Genomic DNA, 22610 nt, shown 5'->3' with positions numbered 1-22610 from the left:
TGTAATGTTTAGTGCATAATAGTTACTGTTGTTCTTTATTTATCGGAAAGCACATTGGTGCAAGGCTATTGGTTGTGACATTCAAAGCTAAGGAGGAAATTGTATTGGTTTTATGTAAGAGAAAGTAACGTTTATTGTGTAATGGATATTATTGTTACTTTGTTTAGCACGTGGTCAAGCTTTAATTATTTAAATACGTTGAAATGTAAAATAATGTAGAATAAGCTGTGGCCGATGAGATGGACGGCTTCAGGAAAGGGAACTGCCCTACTCAGCTGAGCGACCATGTTCGGCACGCGGGGGACGCGGCCCGAGACGGGCGCAGGAACGCTTCGGCTGGACACACCGAAGGTTCCAGTCCGTATTGAGACGCGAAAGAGGACAGTCGGTCTTTAGGAGGCAGGAAGTGACACGACTGGAAAAATTTCGCGTTGTGTGTGTATCGCGGGACTTAGTCTCTGAGCGGGAAGGAGCCGCGCGCCTGGTGTGCACTCTAACTTTTCGCATAGATAACAACGTGGAGTATCGAACTTGTATTTTGCGATGAGATTGTGAATGATCGAACTGTATGAAATGGATATGCGCCCAAGTGTAACAGTAACTCTAAATACTACCACCTTCTCTGTAAGTTTACTTTCTGAATAAACATTATTCTAACCAGATCGCAACTGTGTGGCCTACATCATTTATGGGTCGTTAATTTAGTTCCCGATATTATTTTTACTGTTCATATACGTTATGTTCACTTTGTGTTTCGCAAACTTGCCATCAGCCCCACAATTTAACCAAAGGGTCACAAGTGTCTAATTTAGGGTGTGTAATACCACACGTGCGGTTCGGTTCCTAGACGAGTTTGAGCCAAGAATTTTCGACGAAGGGGAATCCAATGTGAGCCCGAACATCTCTGAGATGTTAGCTCGCAACTCACTACATTTTCGCTGCTAGTGCAGTAAAACTGCAGCACCAGTCATGACGTTTTAATTTATTGCGTCTTTACAAGTAACTGTATTTGTAAGCGTTTTGCAAACAGATATTACATGTATTATTGAATATAACTGCAAAATTGGATCAACTGTCTGCATCGAGCATAATCCATGGAATCGTGCGAAAGTGTACAGATGTCTGCGAGCCGTGTAACTGAGGCGTAACATGGGGACCAGCACGGTATTCACCTAGCGGGATGTGGAAAACCGCCTAAAAATCACAACCATGCTGGCCGGCATATCGGATCTCGCTGTTAATCCGCCGTGCGGATTGGATCCGGGGCCGACGCGCCTAGCTGAGTCCAGGAAGCAGCACGTTAGCGCTCTCAGCTACCATGGCGAGTGTCATTTCATTCTATATACACTCCTGGAAATTGAAATAAGAACACCGTGAATTCATTGTCCCAGGAAGGGGAAACTTTATTGACACATTCCTGGGGTCAGATACATCACATGATCACACTGACAGAACCACAGGCACATATACACAGGCAACAGAGCATGCACAATGTCGGCACTAGTACAGTGTATATCCACCTTTCGCAGCAATGCAGGATGCTATTCTCCCATGGAGACGATCGTAGAGATGCTGGATGTAGTCCTGTGGAACGGCTTGCCATGCCATTTCCACCTGGAGTCTCAGTTGGACCAGCGTTCGTGCTGGACGTGCAGACCGCGTGAGACGACGCTTCATCCAGTCCCAAACAAGTTCAATAGGGGACAGACCCGGAGATCTTGCTGGCCAGGGTAGTTGACTTACACCTTCTAGAGCACGTTGGGTGGCACGGGATACATGCGGATGTGCATTGTCTTGTTGGAACAGCAAGTTCCCTTGCCGGTCTAGGAATGGTAGAACGATGGGTTCGATGACGGTTTGGATGTACCGTGCACTATTCAGTGTCCCCTCGACGATCACCAGAGGTGTACGGCCAGTGTAGGAGATCGCTCCCCACACCATGATGCCGGGTGTTGGCCCTGTGTACCTCGGTCGTATGCAGTCCTGATTGTGGCGCTCTCCTGCACGGCGCCAAACACGCATACGACCATCATTGGCACCAAGGCAGAAGCGACTCTCATCGCTGAAGACGACACGTCTCCATTCGTCCCTCCATTCACGCCTGTCGCGACACCACTGGAGGCGGGCTGCACGATGTTGGGGCGTGAGCGGAAGACGGCCTAACGGTGTGCGGGACCGTAGCTCAGCTTCATGGAGACGGTTGCGAATGGTCCTCACCGATACCCCAGGAGCAACAGTGTCCCTAATTTGCTGGGAAGTGGCGGTGCGGTCCCCTACGGCACTCCGTAGGATCCTACGGTCTTGGCGTGCATCCGTACGTCGCTGCGGTCCGGTCCCAGGTCGACAGGCACGTGCACCTTCCGCCGACCACTGGCGACAACATCGATGTACTGTGGAGACCTCACGCCCCACGTGTTGAGCAATTCAGCAGTACGTCCACCCGGCCTCCCGCATGCCCACTATACGCCCTCGCTCAAAGTCCGTAAACTGCACATATGGTTCACGTCCACGCTGTCGCGGCACGATACCAGTGTTAAAGACTGCGATGGAGCTCCGTATGCCACGGCAAACTGGCTGACACTGACGGCGGCGGTGCACAAATGCTGCGCAGCTAGCGCTATTCGACGGCCAACACCGCGGTTCCTGGTGTGTCCGCTGTGCCGTGCGTGTGATCATTGCTTGTACAGCCCTCTCGCAGTGTCCGGAGCAAGTATGGTGGGTCTGACACACCGGTGTCAATGTGTTCTTTTTTCCATTTCTAGGAGTGTAGTTAGTTGAATTTGCTTGGGCCAGACTTCCGATGACACCCGTTCAAGTTCTTCGTCGATACTTTTTTATTACAGAGGTTAGCGAACCCTCTGATCGAACACACTGAGCCACTGTGCCGGCAACATTTGGCTCTTAGAGCACAACTGATTGGCGGAACCAAACTTCCATATGTCGTCAACCATGTGTCTACAGCGTGTACTTGTATTCCATTATGTATATTTTCGTACAGGGCAGACATATTATTGGAACGTCGCTTGCCCGGTGTCGGCGGATAAACTCCATACTGCAGTACCTGTGTTATCCCCAATTACGATGCATCAGTCGTGCTCGTGTAGTCAAATGGTAAGGCAACCGCTCGTGGCCGTCGGGAAATCCTTGTTTGAGTCCCTATCGTGTACAAGTTTTCATTGCCATCATTCCATTATAAAGTCGATGGTATTCCAATTCGCAATTGTGAATACAAAAAAAATGGTTCAAATGGGTCTGAGCACCATGGGACTCAACTTCTGAGGTCATCAGACCCCTAGAACTTAGAACTACTTAAACCTAACTAAATCTAAGGACATCACACACATCCATGCCGAGGCAGGATTCGAACCTGCGACCGTATTTGCCGCGTGGTTCCAGACTGTAGCGCCCAGAGCTGCTCGGCCATCCCAGCCGGCTGTGAATACATTTCATGTCTTCAATAATGGCTGTATTTGCTGCAGCGTCTGTTCTTTAGACATGCTTGCATGTCCAAAGGATCTTTGCATTGTACTTCGGAATAACACACCGTTGCTGCAATATCCTATGGATCATTAGTCATTCTTACGTAGTCTCGCTTAACGACTCTAGTTTCGTCTGCTAAAGGTCTGGATTCAAATCGTACCACAGGCAACAATATTTACCAAGCACGAACAGACTATCTCACACCCGGTAACGCCAACTGAACAACGTAGAATTTCACCGTGGTTCCAAACCCGCATTAAACATAATGCCCTTTCGCCACCGCCCATAAGAGATTTCTTGCACAGCAAGCCATGATATAATCAGAAGTCGTGGCAAGCAGAAACTTCCACCAATAAGCATTATCACACAAGAAAATTTATTTCAGTAATGAACCGATCGCCTAAGGCGACGGTGCACTTGTTTCTTATTGGATCTCAAGTATTGACGTTGAAATATTGATACGGGACTGGGGTCCGAATTCGTAGGATTTAACTCCTTCGGGACGATAGAGTTCCACTGTTTCGTGGTCTCCCCATGATTCCAAACCCTCAGTACGTCTGCGAAATTCGTTTATCTGTTTTATGTCCCTTGTCTGGCACAAAAAATTTCAACGTGTTATTTGAAGCTGTAACTCAGACGTAAACTAAACTACAAATTGTAAGAGGTCCATAATTGTGGAATTTGTTGCTAGCGCACTCGAGTAGATGTAATTTCGATGGATTGTTCACCCGCTGCCTCCGATATGTAAGCTATAAGAGAATCTCAGACCAGAGAGCAGTGTTGAGTGCGGTAGGAACTGTGTAGCAGTAGGAGTAGGTAGTTGCGAGCGAGCAGTCTGGTGTATCGTGTTGATTGGGCCGGTCGTGGGGAGCCATGGCGGTGCTGAGCGTTGTAGTATAAGGTAAAAGCAGCCTCTCGCATATGTACTGTTGTTATATCAAGTCCCATGTAAAGTTTTTTTTAAAAAAGTCTCTTAATAATAATCTTCGTTATAAAATTTTACTTTTCGCAATCATTCATCTCAATTTGAAGAATTTACTATTTTCTCCAATCCATGGTCATCCCGATTATTATAAAGAAAAATCAGATGTTTCTTTTTATACATGACAAATCTATCGGCCAGTATTGCACTCTGCTGTGCCTGAAAATTTTCTTATAGGAGCAGATACATACGCGATATCCGGTGACCTTATTGAGGTAAGAATTTTTAATTTATTCAGTATGATCTTCAGGGCCATGACGCAGCACTGCTGACATCCAAAATTTACCAGTCTAAATTCACAGTCACTTATTGAAAGGTTAGATATGAGCCACAATTTTATTGAGAGATTAGTCACATTCTATTACTGGTAGGTTATGGAATTTATTTCTTGGGAGGTTACGCTGAATGTGAATGATATAAATAATTATATTTTCACTGTAGGGAGGTTTCGGAATTTTTCTGTTGGGAGGTTACAAAAAGGAAAAAAATTAGTTTTTATGTAATTTCGTACGTTGTCAACAATAACGATAAGTGTCTGTTTCGATTTCGTGTCAGATTTTCATCACATCATATCATGTCCAAATATGCCACTCACAGCTATCGGTAAAAATGATTTCTGTACTTAACGTCATGTATTGCCAACAAAAATGATAAATGCGGGGGCAACTCCTAGTCAGCACAGAACATTTCTTCAGCATATTTGCGTTTTAGAGGTTCGCACATCTCGCTATTGGTGAAGTAAGCCGATTTATTACGACTGTTAGTGGCTAGGAAACGACGGCGATAGGTGACGGGTTTCAATCCTCGCAAGGGAAAACATTTTTGTCTCAGTTGGTCATCTCATTGCTAGTGTAAATATTCTATAACATAATGATTGGGCTTCCTTAACAAACAGAGTAGGCGAGTGCGATTCTCCGTCCAACAGAAACTGTACGTCAAGTCATATCAAATACGAAAACTTTGTTACTTTTGATTGATATCACATTTAAGACCTTTCATGGTTCCTTGACAGGAATAATACTTGTCGGATAGCAGTTCCGGTCCAGTACAAAAATTTTAGTTATGTAATTTCCAGAGGATGCTTGCATTTTGTAATACCATTTCTTGAAATAAATTTGTGTTTACCAGCTCTAAGGACTGTGTCACCTCAAATAACGTGTCTTCTAATATTTGTGTGATCGTTTTATCTATTTGATTATCCTTAAAGAACGGTGTTCTCTAGTGGTTTCTTGTAGCATCTATTTTGTCCAAACGACTTTACTGAAAAGACGTTAAGACACCTGCAACAAAGTTATGGAATATGGGTTGCATGCAAATCAGGTGTAACACAATTCAGGTCGTTCGTATACTTTTGAGCACGATACTGCAAGACGTTGCAGTGTAATACTGCATGGTTGAGAGAACAAAGTGTCAGTCCTTTCGAACCTGGCCGAGCGCGGCTGCTGGAACCCAGCGTGGAGTTGGATATGAACCTCCTGAAGGCATCGACTCGAAGCTCGCTTGACAGGCCTGTGATGCGGACGAATGGTAGCCGATCTTCCTCGATAAGAAACGCTCCCTCCCCTGACAGATTCATACACCATACACGTGTTGGTACAGGTTTCTCCTTCTTACACGAATAGTGACACGATCTGACATACAACCACCATTCAAATGAGTTTTCTATATGAACTCTTTCCTGATGCAGCATACGGAATGTAGAAGGTGTTAGTTCCGTCTACATTTCGCGGTGGGGTTGAGATACTAACCATTTGCATATTCAAACGTGTAGCGGAATGTACGCTAACATGGCGTTTGTTGCACACCTATTTCGTGGTGTTGCAGTTTTAGTGGTCAGCAGTGGATTTGTATTGATTTAGTTCGAACTTATTGTTTCCGTACAAAACAAGAGATATTATAAAAGTTATGAAACTGTATTTTATTTGTGTAGGTACTGCAATTGTGCGCAATTTAATCGCTCCCTGAGGGTAAAATATCCTTTCATTATGAAAGTGGTCTCTACCCACGAGATAAGGAAATACTGCTGGTTTTGGCGTGTAGAGTCTTACTGTGTGAGGAGAGCATCGCACCCGTTTCGTTATTGTCCAAGTCAGTCCTTCAACAAACGGTTACTGTGGTACGAACCGGTAAAAACTGCATTGAAAACATTAATTAATTTTTTTTTTTGACCGTTTGTATGCAATCTGATGACTGGACGCTCCAACCGTAGTAAGGCAAAATAAATCATCGTTTCTTTTATTTTGGTAAGAGAGATGTCAGTATTACTTATTTTTGCTTCTCGTGTTTGAAAAGGACAACACATATGATTATCGCAATCTTACAAGTGTATCTGTAAGCACTGCGAACTGAATTTATGATATAATTTTCCCTTTTCTCGTACGGAGTGCATTCTGTTCAACAACAATTTCATTTACTAATTATTGTTGCGTTATCTTTTCTATTGTGTTAGTGGAAATGTGATGTTTCAAAATATATAAATTTAATGTGGCAACTAACTGAGAACCAGTTTTGCTATTATGTATGTGTCATTATCATTTAAGTCCGAAAACCACAAAGTATTGTCATGAATGCTTCGATGAAAAGGTTGCTCCTTTATGATAATTAGAGAACGTTTCGTGTACAATATGTAAAAGGTGAACTAAGTTTTCAAAAGAGAAAAGCAGTTTCGATCTCATATAAATATAGGGAGCTAGTACATGATCCACCAACTTGTTCTTTGTCAGAGAAGAAAAGTTTCACAACACAAGACATTGATAACAAATTGGTTAAAGCACAAACTAAATAATTGTGAAACTGAGATTGGGTATTTATTTTAAATATAACATATTCATGAGTACAGTTTTTAAAAGGTGAGTTGTTGTGGTCGCCGCTTGTGTTGTAAGTGTTTCCTCTGGAGTTCTCGGAAGAAAGAATCGAACTGTAGTCGACACCGATAGTAAATGAAATTATCAGTATTCCAGTGCGCCAGGTACGGTGTTTGATTGTACAGTAGGGTTCTTAGGAATTATAATATCCTTCAATGAGATAAATGTAGGTTTTCACGCTACATTTAGTTGTTTTATAACTTGTAATCAAAGTGAATAGTATTTAGATTCTGTACTTAGGAAGTAGTTCCATTGAACATTAAGTGTTTCTCCTTCACAAGCCGATAAACCTTCACTCTACGACTGTCCAATGATAATTTAACGTAAACTTTATAGCATAACTGCTTGTTGCGTTAAACGGCACATTAATCTGAACAATATAATTAAATTCAGTCATTGAATATTTCGTAATTATTATAGTTATATTAAGCAAGGTTAGACATCCCGACTTACATTTCAGTCCCAATGCTGTTACAAGGACAGCAGCCAAAAACAAAATGGAACATTCCGCTAGGGTGGTGAAGCAATACTCACGTCGGGATGATACTTGACGAGTCCTCTAAGGAACTCCAGCTGGTCCTTATCCGCTGGCAGCAGCCGGTAAACTCGGTAGCCGTCGTAGCGCACCATCTCCCCGGCAACCAGCACCACAACAGCCACCAGGAACATTAAAATTCGAGGATCCATCCTGAAACTGAAACCCAGAGGCATAGCTCTCATGTCCTGGACCATTACTGTTGTACTCATAAGAGCCAATAAAGTGAGAATAAATGTCTACAGTGCGTTCTTAACAAACTGAATGTCTGTACGCGAATTGTGTCTGAAAAGCGGATCCCTTCCATTCACGGTCAGTGCACAAAAATTTAAGCTGATCTGCAAGAGAGATCAACCATTCGAATCTGAGTCGGATGAAAAGTTTCGATTACTGAAGAGCGTCATTTCATTGCCTACGCTGGTGGAGGCTATGGTTACTTTCTTGGTTTCCTAGAAGGCTCGACAGTATAAACGAATCAGGATATACATTCTTCAGCAAAGCTTAACCATCATTTGGCCATCATTCACCTCCTACAGAAGCGTACAGGCCTCTTCTACTCTTCTCCATGCATCAAGGCCTTCAGCTGCTGCCATAGCACGTAGCTCTTGCATGTTTTCCAGTAGTACTCCAGCCGTCCACTGTATGCCCCATTGCGTCGTGCATCGTGTATTCATGTATCAAATAAGCTGCAAAATGAGTTAAGAGATGGTCACATGTTCCTCTTACATATTTCCTACGTTACTGGACTCGCTGCTTTAGTAATACTTAGCAGGCCTCCTCAGAGCTAGCAAATAAATGTTCTTAATTGTAAAAACTATTTCATTCCACCATGGCGTTGTGGTATAGCAATCTTCTATTGCTACTATTTAAAAACAGTCGTTGGTTGCAGATTGTTTTACATTAACTTAAGAACGAAGCGTTTCGGCCGGATAGGGCATTATCAGGTTATCTGAAAATTGAAGCAAACGACTACATTAAAATAAGTTCGGCGTGGTCCTATTCTGGATTACTATAAAAGCAAATAAGCTTCAAAAATCGAAAGAATAAAATTATACAGAAAAACGTAATGTAACTCACGTTGAAATATCAGAAACTGTCTATCAAAAAACATCCGCCAATAAGGCATGCTGCCGCATAATACATACTGAAAGGCAACCTATATGGAAAAATATTAAAAATAAATGAAATAAAATCAACGGGATCAGACATTAGTAGAGAGCGAAGAAGAAACCAAGAAATGCCCAGAGGTTCGGTCGTATTCGCATAGAGTATACATACTAGCTCGTGCAAAAAATTGGGCTGACGTCAGGTTTACAGTGTGATAATAGTGTTAATTGTAATAGTTAAGGATAAATTAAGAAATAAATTAGAGATAATTGAATAAATGGGAATATACAGTACCTGCAGGACATGCCAGATCGAAAGCTATGCACAGAGACATAGAAAATCCTTATGCTCAAAAGCGGTTTAACAGGATAATGAAGTAGAAAAGTTATTTTCGTTTAACGTAAGTTACATTACGTTTGTCTGCGTAATTTAATTCGATCGGATGTTGAAGCTTATTTGCTTTTGTAGTAATCCAGAGTAGAACCACGCCGATTTCATTGTAATACAGAGATTCCCTTAAATTTTCAGCTAACTTGATGACGCCCTATCCGAGAGAAACGCGTAGTTCTTAAGTTAATAAAAACATTCTGCAACCTACGAGTGTTTTTTAAAACAGTATATACGTTCCATTCACCCGTAATGACACCATGATCTTTAAGGTTACTGTGGGGAACCCGGAAAAGAGGAAAATCAAATCGTTTGACATGTGCTGCTTTGGAAGGATGCTGAACTTGAGATAGCCTGATAAGATAAGAAATGTGAAGATTCTCTGCAGATCCTAAGAGGAAAGAAAGTTGTAGAAAGCTTTGCTAAGAACAAGGAGCGAGATGACAGGACATCGTCGAATAACTTTCATTGTACGAAAGACAGCTTTAGAGGGTAAAAACTGTAGGAGAAGATGGACGTTGGAATATATCCAACAAGTAACTAAGGACGGTGGGTGCAAGTACTGCCCTGAAACGAGGAGATTTTGTAGTCTGCAGAGGATGCTGTCTTTTATCGCCTAGTAACGTCAACAGAAGGTCGAAACAAATAGCAAAACGATTTACAAAAGATACGTGACTGAGGCGAAAAACGACAACCAAGTCTAAACAATGAAAAGTGTGCGGTCATCCACATGAATGCTAAAAGGAATTCTTTAATCTTCGGTTACACGATAAAACAATCGAATATAAAAGCCGTAAATTCAACTAAATACGTAGGAATTACAACTACGAGCAACAAAAACTGGAAAGAACGCAAATAAAATGTTAGAGGGAAGGCGAAGGGAAGACTGCGATTTATTGTTTAATAGGTTAACGGAGTGCTTCGAGAAAGTTCAAATAGGAGCAGTACGTTTTGTGTTATTGAGAAGTAGGGGAGGACGCCCAACAACTGCGAACACGCATGGAAACTTGCCGAAAATGTAAAATAAAGTAATGGGCTATCGGCGATTACAGGTGCGTGAAAAAAAAATGGTACACTTTGCGACAAGAATTAACTGTAGTAAAGATATCTACAACATAGGCGTAGTACTGGTTTAAATTATCTGAAGGCCAACAAGAAAAGAACTTCACAGTATGTTTGGAATTCAATTGACTTTACATGATGTTGAATGAGACAGTGAATGAAATCTAGGTCCACAAATTCCCATAGAAAGGACACTATCTCGAGAAGTTAATGAGTTTCTACGTAAGCTGTTTCACAGAGGAAGACTGCACTGTACTTCCTTCTCTAGATTGTCGCACAGTTGACAAAATGGTAGATACCGAAATAGACGACAGAGGGATGGCGAAACAATTAAAATCGCTCAAAAGAGGAAAGGCCGCTGGTCCTGATGGGATACCAGTTCGATTTTACACAGAGTACGCGAAGGAACTTGCCCCCCTTCTTGCAACGGTGTACCGTAGGTCTCTAGAAGAGCGAAGCGTTCCAAAGGATTGGAAAAGGGCACAGGTCATCCCCGTTTTCAAGAAGGGACGTCGAACAGATGTGCAGAACTATAGACCTATATCTCTAACGTCGATCAGTTGTAGAATTTTGGAACACGTATTATGTTCGAGTATAATGTCTTTTCTCGAGACTAGAAATCTACTCTGTAGGAATCAGCATAGGTTTCGAAAAAGATGGTCGTGTGAAACCCAGCTCGCTCTCTTCGTCCACGAGACTCAGAGGGCCATAGACACGGGTTCACAGGTAGATGCCGTGTTTCTTGACCTCCGCAAGGCGTTCGATACTGTTCCCCACAGTCGTTTAATGAACAAAGTAAGAGCATATGGACTATCAGACCAATTGTGTGATTGGATGGAAGAGTTCCTAAATAACAGAACTCAGCATGACATTCTCAATGGAGTGAAGTCTTCCGAAGTAAGAGTGATTTCAGGTGTGCCACAGGGGAGTGTCATAGGACCGTTGCTATTCACAATATACAGGTACATAAATGACCTTGTGGATGACATCGGAAGTTCACTGAGGCTTTTTGCAGATGATGCTGTGGTGTATCGAGAGGTTGCAACAATGGAACATTGTACTGAAATGCAGGAGGATCTGCAGCGAATTGACGCATGGTGGACGGAATGGCAATTGAATCTCAATGTAGACAAGTGTAATGTGCTGCGAATACATAGAAAGATAGATCCCTTATCATTTAGCTACAAAATAGCAGGTCAGCAATTGGAAGCAGTTAATTCCATAAATTATCTGGGAGTACACATTAGGAGTGATTTAAAATGGAATGATCATATAAAGTTGATCGTCCGTAAAGCAGATGCCAGACTGAGATTCATTGGAAGAATCCTAAGGAAATGCAATCCGAAAACAAAGGTAGTAGGTTACAGTACGCTTGTTCGCCCACTGCTTGAATACTGCTCAGCATTGTGGGATCCGCACCAGATAGGGTTGATAGAAGAGATAGAGAAGATCCAACGGAGAGCAGCGCGCTTCGTTACAGGATCATTTAGTAATCGCGAAAGCGTTACGGAGATGATAGATAAACTCCAGTGGAAGACTCTGCAGGAGAGACGCTCAGTAGCTCGGTACGGGCTTTTGTTAAAGTTTCGAGAACATACCTTCACCGAAGATTCAAGCAGTATATTGCTCCCTCCTACGTATATCTCGCGAAGAGACCATGAGGATAAAATCTGAGAGATTAGAGCACACACAGAAGCATACCGACAATCCTTCTTTCCACGTACAATACGAGACTGGAATAGAAGTGAGAACCGATAGAGGTACTCAGGGTACCTTCCGCCACACACCGTCAGGTGGCTTGCGGAATATGGATGTAGATGTAGAGGTAGAACATATCGTTCCATTGCCAGTTTGAAACCTACTGATCTGGTCCTGCCATGAGGCTTTCTAGGTTCTTAACAACGGAGCTACTGTGAGAAGTGAATCAGAAAGTAAGACTTGAGACACTTGTTTCATATGTCGGAGTACAGGGATCAACCTCCAGCCAGATATTCTTTAAATGGCTTATTCACCACCACATCAAACATTTGTAAATGCGAAGTCAGGCCTTCTGGAATGACGATGAGATCTGTGTTTAAGTTCAGAATTTCTGCCTTCATTGCTGGTGCGATATGTTCCTTGAAAGTATCAAGGATTAACATCCTACGATTCTTTAGAAGAGCACCTGGAGTCCTGCTCCAGACTGTGCGAAGGCAACTCCTTGCTTATCCATCCTTTTCCGTTGTAACGGAATATGTCAGCAACCAGCAGCTTTTCCTTTGGTATAGGTTTACGGCTGAGGAAGACATCGACAAGCACACACATTACACATCACGCTGATTCATGATTTCTCACTGCCAATAGTACGGACCAGTATACCGTCGGCGCCTGTTCCTTCGACTGTTGTGCTGGGTGGCATATCGAAGTAAAAGAGAGTCTCGCCAGAATTTCAGATTTGCTCTAAGGAGTAAGCCAGCTTCTTTCTCAGTTTTATAACGTGTCACCTATTTATTTACATATGAAGGTGGAAGACGCTAAACAAGGAACGTTCTATACTTCGACGTTGCAACACAAATCCATTGCGATTCATCATTCATATACCACCACACAGAGCTGGATTTCAATTTTACGACGTGTTCCCGTGCCAATCATGAGCTGTGTTTCGTATGACATCGCATAGAAGTGTCATTCCTTCTCTACGTTTCTACCGAGCAAATGCCGTTACTTCCATTTCAGTATTTGCGGTATGGCCACTTTGTGGGCCACTGAAAGCTTTCCTATTCCACCTCTCATTTTTAGATGTCCATTGGCCTGCCCTGCAAACCAATTTGATTTGGCAGGCCCGTATTGTTCATACAACATGCCTGTAGTGGAGCGCAGCCTAAAAGACTTTTCTTCCCATATCTCCACTCTTGTCAGAACCAGGCAGTTATAAACTGCACCCTGTTGATACTCATAAAATCTGCTATTTCTGTGCCAAATTTGCTTGAAATCGATCCAGGGGTTTGGGAGGATATCCTCTACACATACACATACACTGCACTTCATATATATTACAGATAACAGACACAAAGCTTTCTCTCCGATATACACTGGGGACGTATTATAATAGTAATTATTATAAATATTTATTATAATGAATATTGCATAAGAATCAATCACAATCCCTTCAAGATGTTCCTCTAGGTATTTCGATCTTATGAGCCCTCTTCTTTTGCACCAAATCTCCTCATTGTCATCTGTACATTTGGTAGCCAAGTAGTCCTTAGCCAACATTTTCTTCTTTCCTCAGTTTCCTCTCCATTGCCCGTTCTGAAATTAGTTTTTCCTTTATTACTCTAGTGGTTCTTAAATGTTCTATGTTGGAAATTCATTCTGACCTTCTCCTAAAATCCATTTCTAACACTTTCAGACTGTTTATATGTCTCTGATTAGTTACATTCTCTCTAATAGTCAACTTCAATATGAGTCTCTTTGCTGCACTTGTTCTAGTGAAGTATGGCGTTCAGATCAACTCATGCACCTAAAATCTCTGACGTTGTTGTTGTTGTTGTTGTTGTCTTCAGTCCTGAGACTGGTTTGATGCAGCTCTCCATGCTACTCTATCCTGTGCAAGCTGCTTCATCTCCCAGTACCTACTGCAACCTACATCCTTCTGAATCTGCTTAGTGTACTCATTTCTCGGTCTCCCTCTACGATTTTTACCCTCCACGCTGCCCTCCAATGCTAAATTTGTGATCCCTTGATGCCTCAAAACATGTCCTACCAACCGATCCCTTCTTCTAGTCAAGTTGTGCCACAAACTTCTCTTCTCCCCAATCCTATTCAATACCTCCTCATTAGCTACGTGATCTATCCACCTTATCTTCAGTATTCTTCTGTAGCACCACATTTCGAAAGCTTCTATTCTCTTCTTGTCCAAACTAGTTATCGTCCATGTTTCACTTCCATACATGGCTACACTCCAAACAAATACTTTCAGAAACGACTTCCTGATACATAAATCTATATTCGATGTTAACAAATTTCTCTTCTTCAGAAACGCTTTCCTTGCCATTGCCAGTCTACATTTTATATCCTCTCTACTTCGACCATCATCAGTTATTTTACTTCCTAAATAGCAAAACTCCTTTACTACTTTAAGCGTCTCATTTCCTAATCTAATTCCCTCAGCATCACCCGATTTAATTTGACTACATTCCATTATCCTCGTTTTGCTTTTGTTAATGTTCATCTTATATCCTCCTTTCAAGACACTGTCCATTCCGTTCAACTGCTCTTCCAAGTCCTTTGCCGTCTCTGACAGAATTACAATGTCATCGGCGAACCTCAAAGTTTTTACTTCGTCTCCATGAATTTTAATACCTACTCCAAATTTTTCTTTTGTTTCCTTTACTGCTTGCTCAATATACAGATTGAATAACATCGGGGAGAGGCTACAACCCTGTCTCACTCCTTTCCCAACCACTGCTTCCCTTTCATGCCCCTCGACTCTTATTACTGCCATCTGGTTTCTGTACAAATTATAAATAGCCTTTCGCTCCCTGTATTTTACCCCTGCCACCTTTAGAATTTGAAAAAGAGTATTCCAGTCAACATTGTCAAAAGCTTTCTCTAAGTCTACAAATGCTAGAAACGTAGGTTTGCCTTTTCTTAATCTTTCTTCTAAGATAAGTCGTAAGGTCAGTATTGCCTCACGTGTTCCAACATTTCGACGGAATCCAAACTGATCCTCCCCGAGGTCTGCATCTACCAGTTTTTTCCATTCGTCTGTAAAGAATTCGCGTTAGTATTTTGCAGCCGTGGCTTATTAAACTGATAGTTCGGTAATTTTCACATCTGTCAACACCTGCTTTCTTTGGGATTGGAATTATTATATTCTTCTTGAAGTCTGAGGGTATTTCGCCTGTCTCATACATCTTGCTCACCAGCTGGTAGAGTTTTGTCATGACTGGCTCTCCCAAGGCCGTCAGTAGTTCTAACGGAATGTTGTCTACTCCGGGGGCCTTGTTTCGACTCAGGTCTTTCAGTGCTCTGTCAAACTCTTCACGCAGTATCGTATCTCCCATTTCGTCTTCATCTACATCCTCTTCTATTTCCATAATATTGTCCTCAAGTACATCGCCCTTGTATAAGCCTTCTATATACTCCTTCCACCTTTCTGCCTTCCCTTCTTTGCTTAGAACTGGGCTGCCATCTGAGCTCTTGATATTCATACACGTGGTTCTCTTCTCTCCAAAGGTCTCTTTAATTTTCCTGTAGGCAGTATCTATCTTACCCCTAGTGAGATAAGCTTCTAGATCCTTACATTTGTCCTCTAGCCATCCCTGTTTAGCCATTTTGCACTTCCTGTCGATCTCATTTTTGAGACGTTTGTATTCCTTTTTGCCTGCTTCGTTTACTGCATTTTTATATTTTCTCCTTTCATCAATTAAATTCAATATTTCTTCTGTTACCCAAGGATTTCTAGCAGCCCTCGTCTTTGTACCTACTTTATCCTCTGCTGCCTTCACTACTACATCCCTCAGAGCTACCCATTCTTCTTCTACTGTATTTCTTTCCCCTATTCCTGTCAATTGTTCCCTTATGCTCTCTCTGAAACTCTGTACAACCTCTGGTTCTTTCAGTTTATCCAGGTCCCATCTCCTTAATTTCTCACATTTTTGCAGTTTCTTCAGTTTTAATCTACAGGTCATAACCAATAGATTGTGGTCAGAGTCCACATCTGCCCCTGGAAATGTCTTACAACTTAAAACCTGGTTCCTAAATCTCTGTCTTACCATTATATAATCTATCTGATACCTCTTAGTATCTCCAGGGTTCTTCCACGTATACAACCTTCTTTCATGATTCTTAAACCAAGTGTTAGCTATGATTAAGTTGTGCTCTGTGCAAAATTCTACTAGGCGGCTTCCTCTTTCATTTCTTAGCCCCAATCCATATTCACCTACTATGTTTCCTTCTCTCCCTTTTCCTACACTCGAATTCCAGTCACCCATTACTATTAAATTTTCGTCTCCCTTCACTATCTGAATAATTTCTTTTATTTCATCGTACATTTCTTCAATTTCTTCATCATCTGCAGAGCTAGTTGGCATATAAACTTGTACTACTGTAGTAGGTGTGGGCTTCGTATCTATCTTGACCACAATAATGCGTTCACTATGCTGTTTGTAGTAGCTTACCCGCATTCCTATTTTCCTATTCATTATTAAACCTACTCCTGCATTACCCCTATTTGATTTTGTGTTTATAACCCTGTAGTCACCTGACCAGAAGTCTTGTTCCTCCTGCCACCGAACCTCACTAATTCCCACTATATCTAACTTTAACCTATCCATTTCCCTTTTTAAATTTTCTAACCTACCTGCCCGATTAAGGGATCTGACATTCCACGCTCCGATCCGTAGAATGCCAGTTTTCTTTCTCCTGATGACGTTGGAGTCCCGATTTCCCTTATTGCACGAAGCCTGTAACTTTCATAAACTGCCAGAATCCTATCACAGTGGTAGTATCCAACATGCTTTCATCGTCACAGCAATAGGACAGGCTAAAGGAGGGTAACTGTAGAAACACTACATATTGCTATTCAATGCGTCACTTAAAACACACATAGGTAGTGTACATCCTGAGACGTTTTCAGTATATATAAATGATCTAGTAGAAGGCGTCGGATGCTCTGTAAGACTATTTCCGGATGATACAGTTGTTTATACCAAAGTAGCAACGCCAGAAGATAGTAAGAATTTTGCAGAATGACCTGCAGAGAATTGATTAATGGTGCAAAGTCTGGCAGTTGACCCTGAACGTAAATAAACGTAACATATTGCGCACACGTAGGAAAAGAAATCCACTAATGTACAGCTACACTACTGTTGACCAACAGCTAGAGACAACGTCTGCCGTAAAATATCTAGGCGTAACTATCCGGAGCGACATTGAGTAGAATGACCATGCTAAACAGATAGTGGGAAAAGCATACACAAGACTCAGATTCATAGGAAGAATCTTAAGGAAATGTAACTCATCCACGAAAGAAGTGGCTGATAAGGAACTTGTTCGCCCGATTCTTGAGTATTGTTCATGTATCTGGGATCCCTATCAGGTAGGACTGATAAAGGAGATAGAGAACATCCAACGAAGAGCGGCGCGTTTCGTCACGGGATCGTCTCGCTGGCGAGATGCTAAACGAACACCACTGGCAGACGTTGCAAGAGAAAACGTTTTGCATCACACAGAGGTTTACTTCTGAAATTTCGGGACACACCATTAGGTGGCTTGTGGAGTACGATGTAGATGTAGATGAATGTGTATACTAGCAGCAATCTACTGTGACTTGCGTAGGCGCTAACCTTAGGTGAACAACAACATTAGTATCGTTCTTGCAATCCCTAGGTAACACTACTCTAAAGTCAGATTGTTTGGCCGTTATTTTTCGTTCACTATCCGTAAAACCACAACATTCACTCAACTACCAATACTCTCATTTGCAGTCATACTCCCACATGACAAAAACACAACACACATCATCTCTTCCACCCACCTTGAGCGTTATTGACTCCCTGGTTTTGCAGTGGCAGTACCTCAGAGCGGGGGCGGCAGTAAAACATACCAGACGGATAACTCGATATGTTTCAAGTGATAGCCGAGACAATGGCACGCAGGTGACATTTCCGCCTACTTCGCAGCAGAGGGCATCAAACACTCGACGCAGGCAGACTCACACCTGCAGGAAAGCTGCGGCGCTGATTCAGCATTGGTCGAATCTACGCGTCAGGTAATGGGCATGATAAACAAACGTCTCTTATTTCGCTGAGCCACTTCTTTGCAGAATCTATCACTCTGTTATTGTTCCTCTTCCATCCAGTGATTCTACTCAAACATCAATGTCGTCCAGTTATGCTCAACGTAGATCGAAATAATGTAACATAATAATAATAATAACAATAATAATAGCAATACCTATTCGCCCTTATCTCATTTGTACGGTGATACGGGCAAGTTAATCACAGGGATATATTGGAATATGATAACATGGAAACTAGTTTTAAACAAGTACAAAAACTGTGGACCTGTGTAGCTGGTGTATAACTGGTGCCAGAGGATTCGGTGACCCTTCACTGCAGACATGATTCCATTCAATGATTCAATTGTTACGTAGAGAAAAACCTTACTACAATACTGTTGTAGGTATGTGCCAGCAGGTTGCATGGAATCATTGCAATAAGACGGATCGACATGCAGACGTGACAGAAAGGTGCTATTAGGTTTGAACTTGCCCGTGACCACACCATGACCGAAGTAGTTCGAGTTGTTTGCACATCAGCGCAGACCCTCCAATACGTCTGCAATGTATGATGTACTAGTCGCTGCTACGCAACAAGCGTAAGGACGGTTGTCGTGAGACGGACAAGAGCCGTAGAGCAGCGTCTCGCTATGTCACTGACAATAGGTTTCAAACCCAACAGGAATTCCTGCTGTTATCTCTACCATTTTCCGAGCGAACATGCCGAAGGAAACAGCATGACATCGACACTCGGAATAAACGTGTGAGGAAGTGCCATTACTTATAGTGGCCTACAAAGTTGATCGATCATTGACTGAAGACCTCTCGCTATCGTTCATGGACTCCATGTTGCCAAACAACGATAGAATTGTCACTGGGCAACAGTGGTTCGTGATTTGCTTGAACAACACTCTGGGAACCTCGGGCGTATGATTTGACCTCCGAGAACGCCAGACATGAATGCAATCAAACATTTATGGGACATAAATCTAGAGTTCAGTTCGTGTACAACTTTACAACTACCTGTAGCGGCAACACTTTCACAATCATGGATGATTAAAGGTAGTTTTTATCACCTCAGCGAATATCAAGAGTCACTCCCAAGCACACGCCTCCGACTGTTACGAAAGCCACTTACAAGTCAATGGGCCACTCAAAAGCTTCCCAGCTGCGCTACAAACAAGATATCTCTGGAGACAGATATTAAGACTTCAGCACTCCTTGGAAAATACATTCTTATCTATATCAGAATTCACGTTTGAAAATCTTTACAGGAAAAGAAAAATCTTTCCGTATATCTACCAGCAAAAGATAGCCTGCTTACTGCAATGATAAATGGGCAACTTTCGATGTAGTTATTGGCAACTGAAGAGTATGAGAACTAATGTAGCTTCTTTACAGGCTTCATTTTCTATAAACGCCCACTCTGTACAGTTAACGCGTTATCATAATAGACAGCGTAATACAACGTAATACCTTCATAAATAAAGACTGTGTTCGAGAAGGGCAGTAGATTAGAGTTTAACCCCGGGTCGTCGATGAGACTATTTGAGACAAAACATAATGTGTGAATGTTGGAGACGAGGAATAATGTTCGACAAACCCTCTTTAAAGAAACCAAGATAGTTGCCTAAGCCAAATTACAAAACAAAGCTCAGAAACTTAATTTAGGATTGGAGACGAGATTTAAAGTGAATACTTAAGGAGGTAAGAGCACTTGTTCCTCTTCGCTATTGTGAAATATAATTCCTCTACTGAACAAGTGCTCATAGCTCTTAAGGTATGCATTTTAGAGACCATGTAAACTAGAAATTCTTTTTCTTAATTTAGACTATACCACCACCTCTGAAATTTCCCTACATAAAATCTTAGCAACAACTGTACTACTCCCAGAGGTATTATAACGATTTTCGCTTATAACTTCCGACTCGTTCGTTTCTGGGTTACGATCCGTTACCTCAGACTGATATATTAAACAAAAATTACCACATTAAACTTGCTAGAGAAATTTGTTGTTTGTTATTTCTGTAAAAGTAATAGTTGGCGCGTGGCTAGCGAGAGAATATGAAAATCTCACCCTTGATTTTTGAAGACATTGGGGGTTGCATAAAATCCATTGGTAAGGGCAGCTGTATCTTCCTCTGTATGGGAGCCAGCACCTAAAGCTTCGACTCTCTCTAATGTCTTTGGATGATGTTCCCCGACGAGTGTTCCTACCCTCATCTTGTTCCTCAAGACATCTTCTACATCCCCTCGCAATATGTCTGTGTAATTTTGAAACACCTTATATATATTAAATATATAAAGCCTATGTGCACCAAAATGTACATTAAACTATCACGTAAAAACATGAAATAAATCGACCTGGAACTTTTCGAGATTTTTTGCTGACAACGTTATCCAATATGTGTGTTTGTGTTTGTTTGTGTGTGTGTGCTGCAGATGAGATGTACTGCTTCAGCTGTTCAATTGTTTCTGGATTCTGGCGGTACACCTGGTCTTTCAAGTGTCCCCACAGAAGGGTTCGTGTCTGGCGAATAGGGAGGCCAATCCACGCAACCTCCAGTATGTTTCGGATAGCCCAAAGCAATCACACGATCATCGAAATATTCGTTCAGGAAATTAAAGACGTCGGCCGTGCGATGTGGCCGGGCACCATCTTGCATAAACCACGAGGTGTTCGCAGTGTCGTCTAAGGCAGTTTGTACCGCCACAAATTCACGAAGAATGTCCAGATAGCGTGATGCAGGAACCGTTTCGGAACTCAAAAATGGGCCAATGATTCCTTTAGAAGAAATGGCGGCCCAGACCAGTACTTTTTGAGGATGCAGGGACGATGGGACTGCAACATGGGGCTTTTCGGTTCCCCATATGCGCCAGTTCTGTTTATTGACGAAGCCGTCCAGGTAAAAATAAGCTTCGTCAGTAAACCAAATGCTGCCCACATGCATATCGCCGTCATCAATCCTGTGCACTATATCGTTAGCGAATGTCTCTCGTGCAGCAATAGTAGCTACGCTGAGGGGTTGCCGCGTTTGAATTTTGTATGGATAGAGGTGTAAACTCTAGCGCATGAGACGATACGTGGACGTTGGCGTCATTTGGACCGCAGCTGCAACACGGCGAACGGAAACCCGAGGCCGCTGTTGGATCAACTGCTGCACTAGCTGCGCGTTGCCCTCTGTGGTTGCCGAACGCGGTAGCCCTACCTTTCCAGCATGTTCATCCGTCACGTTCTCAGCACGTTGAAATTTTTCAAACAGATCCTTTATTGTATCGCTTTTCATTCCTTTGGTTACATTAAACCTCTGTTGAAAACTTCGTCTTGTTGCAACAACACTGTGTTCTAGGCGGTGGAATTCCAGCAACAGAAAAATCCTCTGTTCTAAGGAATAAACCATGTTGTCCACAGCACACTTGCACGTTGTGAACAGCACACGCTTACAGCAGAAAGACGACGTACAGAATGGCGCACCCACAGACTGCGTTGTCTTCTATATCTTTCACATCACTTGCAGCGCCATCTGTTGTTGAAAATTGTAACTACTGTAATTTCGAAAGTTTGTCCGCCTGAAAATGTACTGTTGTCCCAAGCATATTGCAACAAACGGTGTATTTCTATCGCTGCTCGTTTAGTTTTTATTGCCGTTTCAAATATACCGGTCATTTTGGAAACACCCTGTATAATGCAATCGACTAGCCACACTTCTCCAAACCACAATTCAAATCATGAGAATCATCTCCTTGAACATGTACGATGAGAGTGTTGTAATTATACGTTACTTTCTTTTTAATTGTAGTTTTCGTGCTATATACACATGACATGCACATTTCAGTTTTACGTTTTTCCATAATGTACTATGTCTTATGCTATTCGTTTTGTAAATTGCAATTTAACCCTGTAATTTAACATGTCCGTTGCATAACGCGAAAGCTGAACCCTCGATTTGCCGTTGACTACCCCATGTTATCGCAAAAGTTTCTGCTTGTGTTGATGGTATCATTGTTTCTGACAAATGGCTTCCTTCACACTAGCGTCCCTACTGGATGATAGTAATGGTCTCTCAGCAATGGTCCAGTAAGCCTGAAACTTGTTCGAAATTAACTATTAATAGAACAAAGACGCATTTCCTTGTTTTCATATTTGCACAACGCAAAACGAGTTACCTATTATGGAGACAGGAAAGTCTTCCGGCCACTCTCTAACGTTAACATTTCCAAATCCGATAGTAAACATGTGGACCTCGTAGAGGTACAGGATAAAGCCAAAAGGGAAATAAAAACAATCAACGACTTAGGTACTACTTTCGGTTCAACCCTAAAATGATAAAACACATAATATCCAATGGTAGCTACTCATCACAGTACCTGAGGACATCTTACATTTATTATCCACATTTGCAATACTTACCTGAGATCACAAGTAAA

General features: G+C 42.1%; 1 protein-coding gene across 1 annotated transcript in view; it reads right to left on the bottom strand.

The window, feature by feature from the left end:
- The window catches only part of LOC126354530 (zinc carboxypeptidase-like), a 127111-nt gene that overhangs the window by 93239 nt on the left and 11262 nt on the right, over window positions 1-22610 (bottom strand). The window contains exon 2 of the mRNA XM_050004258.1: window positions 7861-8020. Within this exon, the coding sequence (XP_049860215.1) occupies window positions 7861-8013 (153 nt within the window). The 5' untranslated portion in view covers window positions 8014-8020. The remainder of the gene's footprint in view (window positions 1-7860; window positions 8021-22610) is intronic.

Source organism: Schistocerca gregaria, chromosome 3 (genome assembly GCF_023897955.1).
Source record: "Schistocerca gregaria isolate iqSchGreg1 chromosome 3, iqSchGreg1.2, whole genome shotgun sequence".
Taxonomy (NCBI): domain Eukaryota; kingdom Metazoa; phylum Arthropoda; class Insecta; order Orthoptera; family Acrididae; genus Schistocerca; species Schistocerca gregaria.
This window is presented reverse-complemented; position numbering and strand designations above follow the sequence as displayed.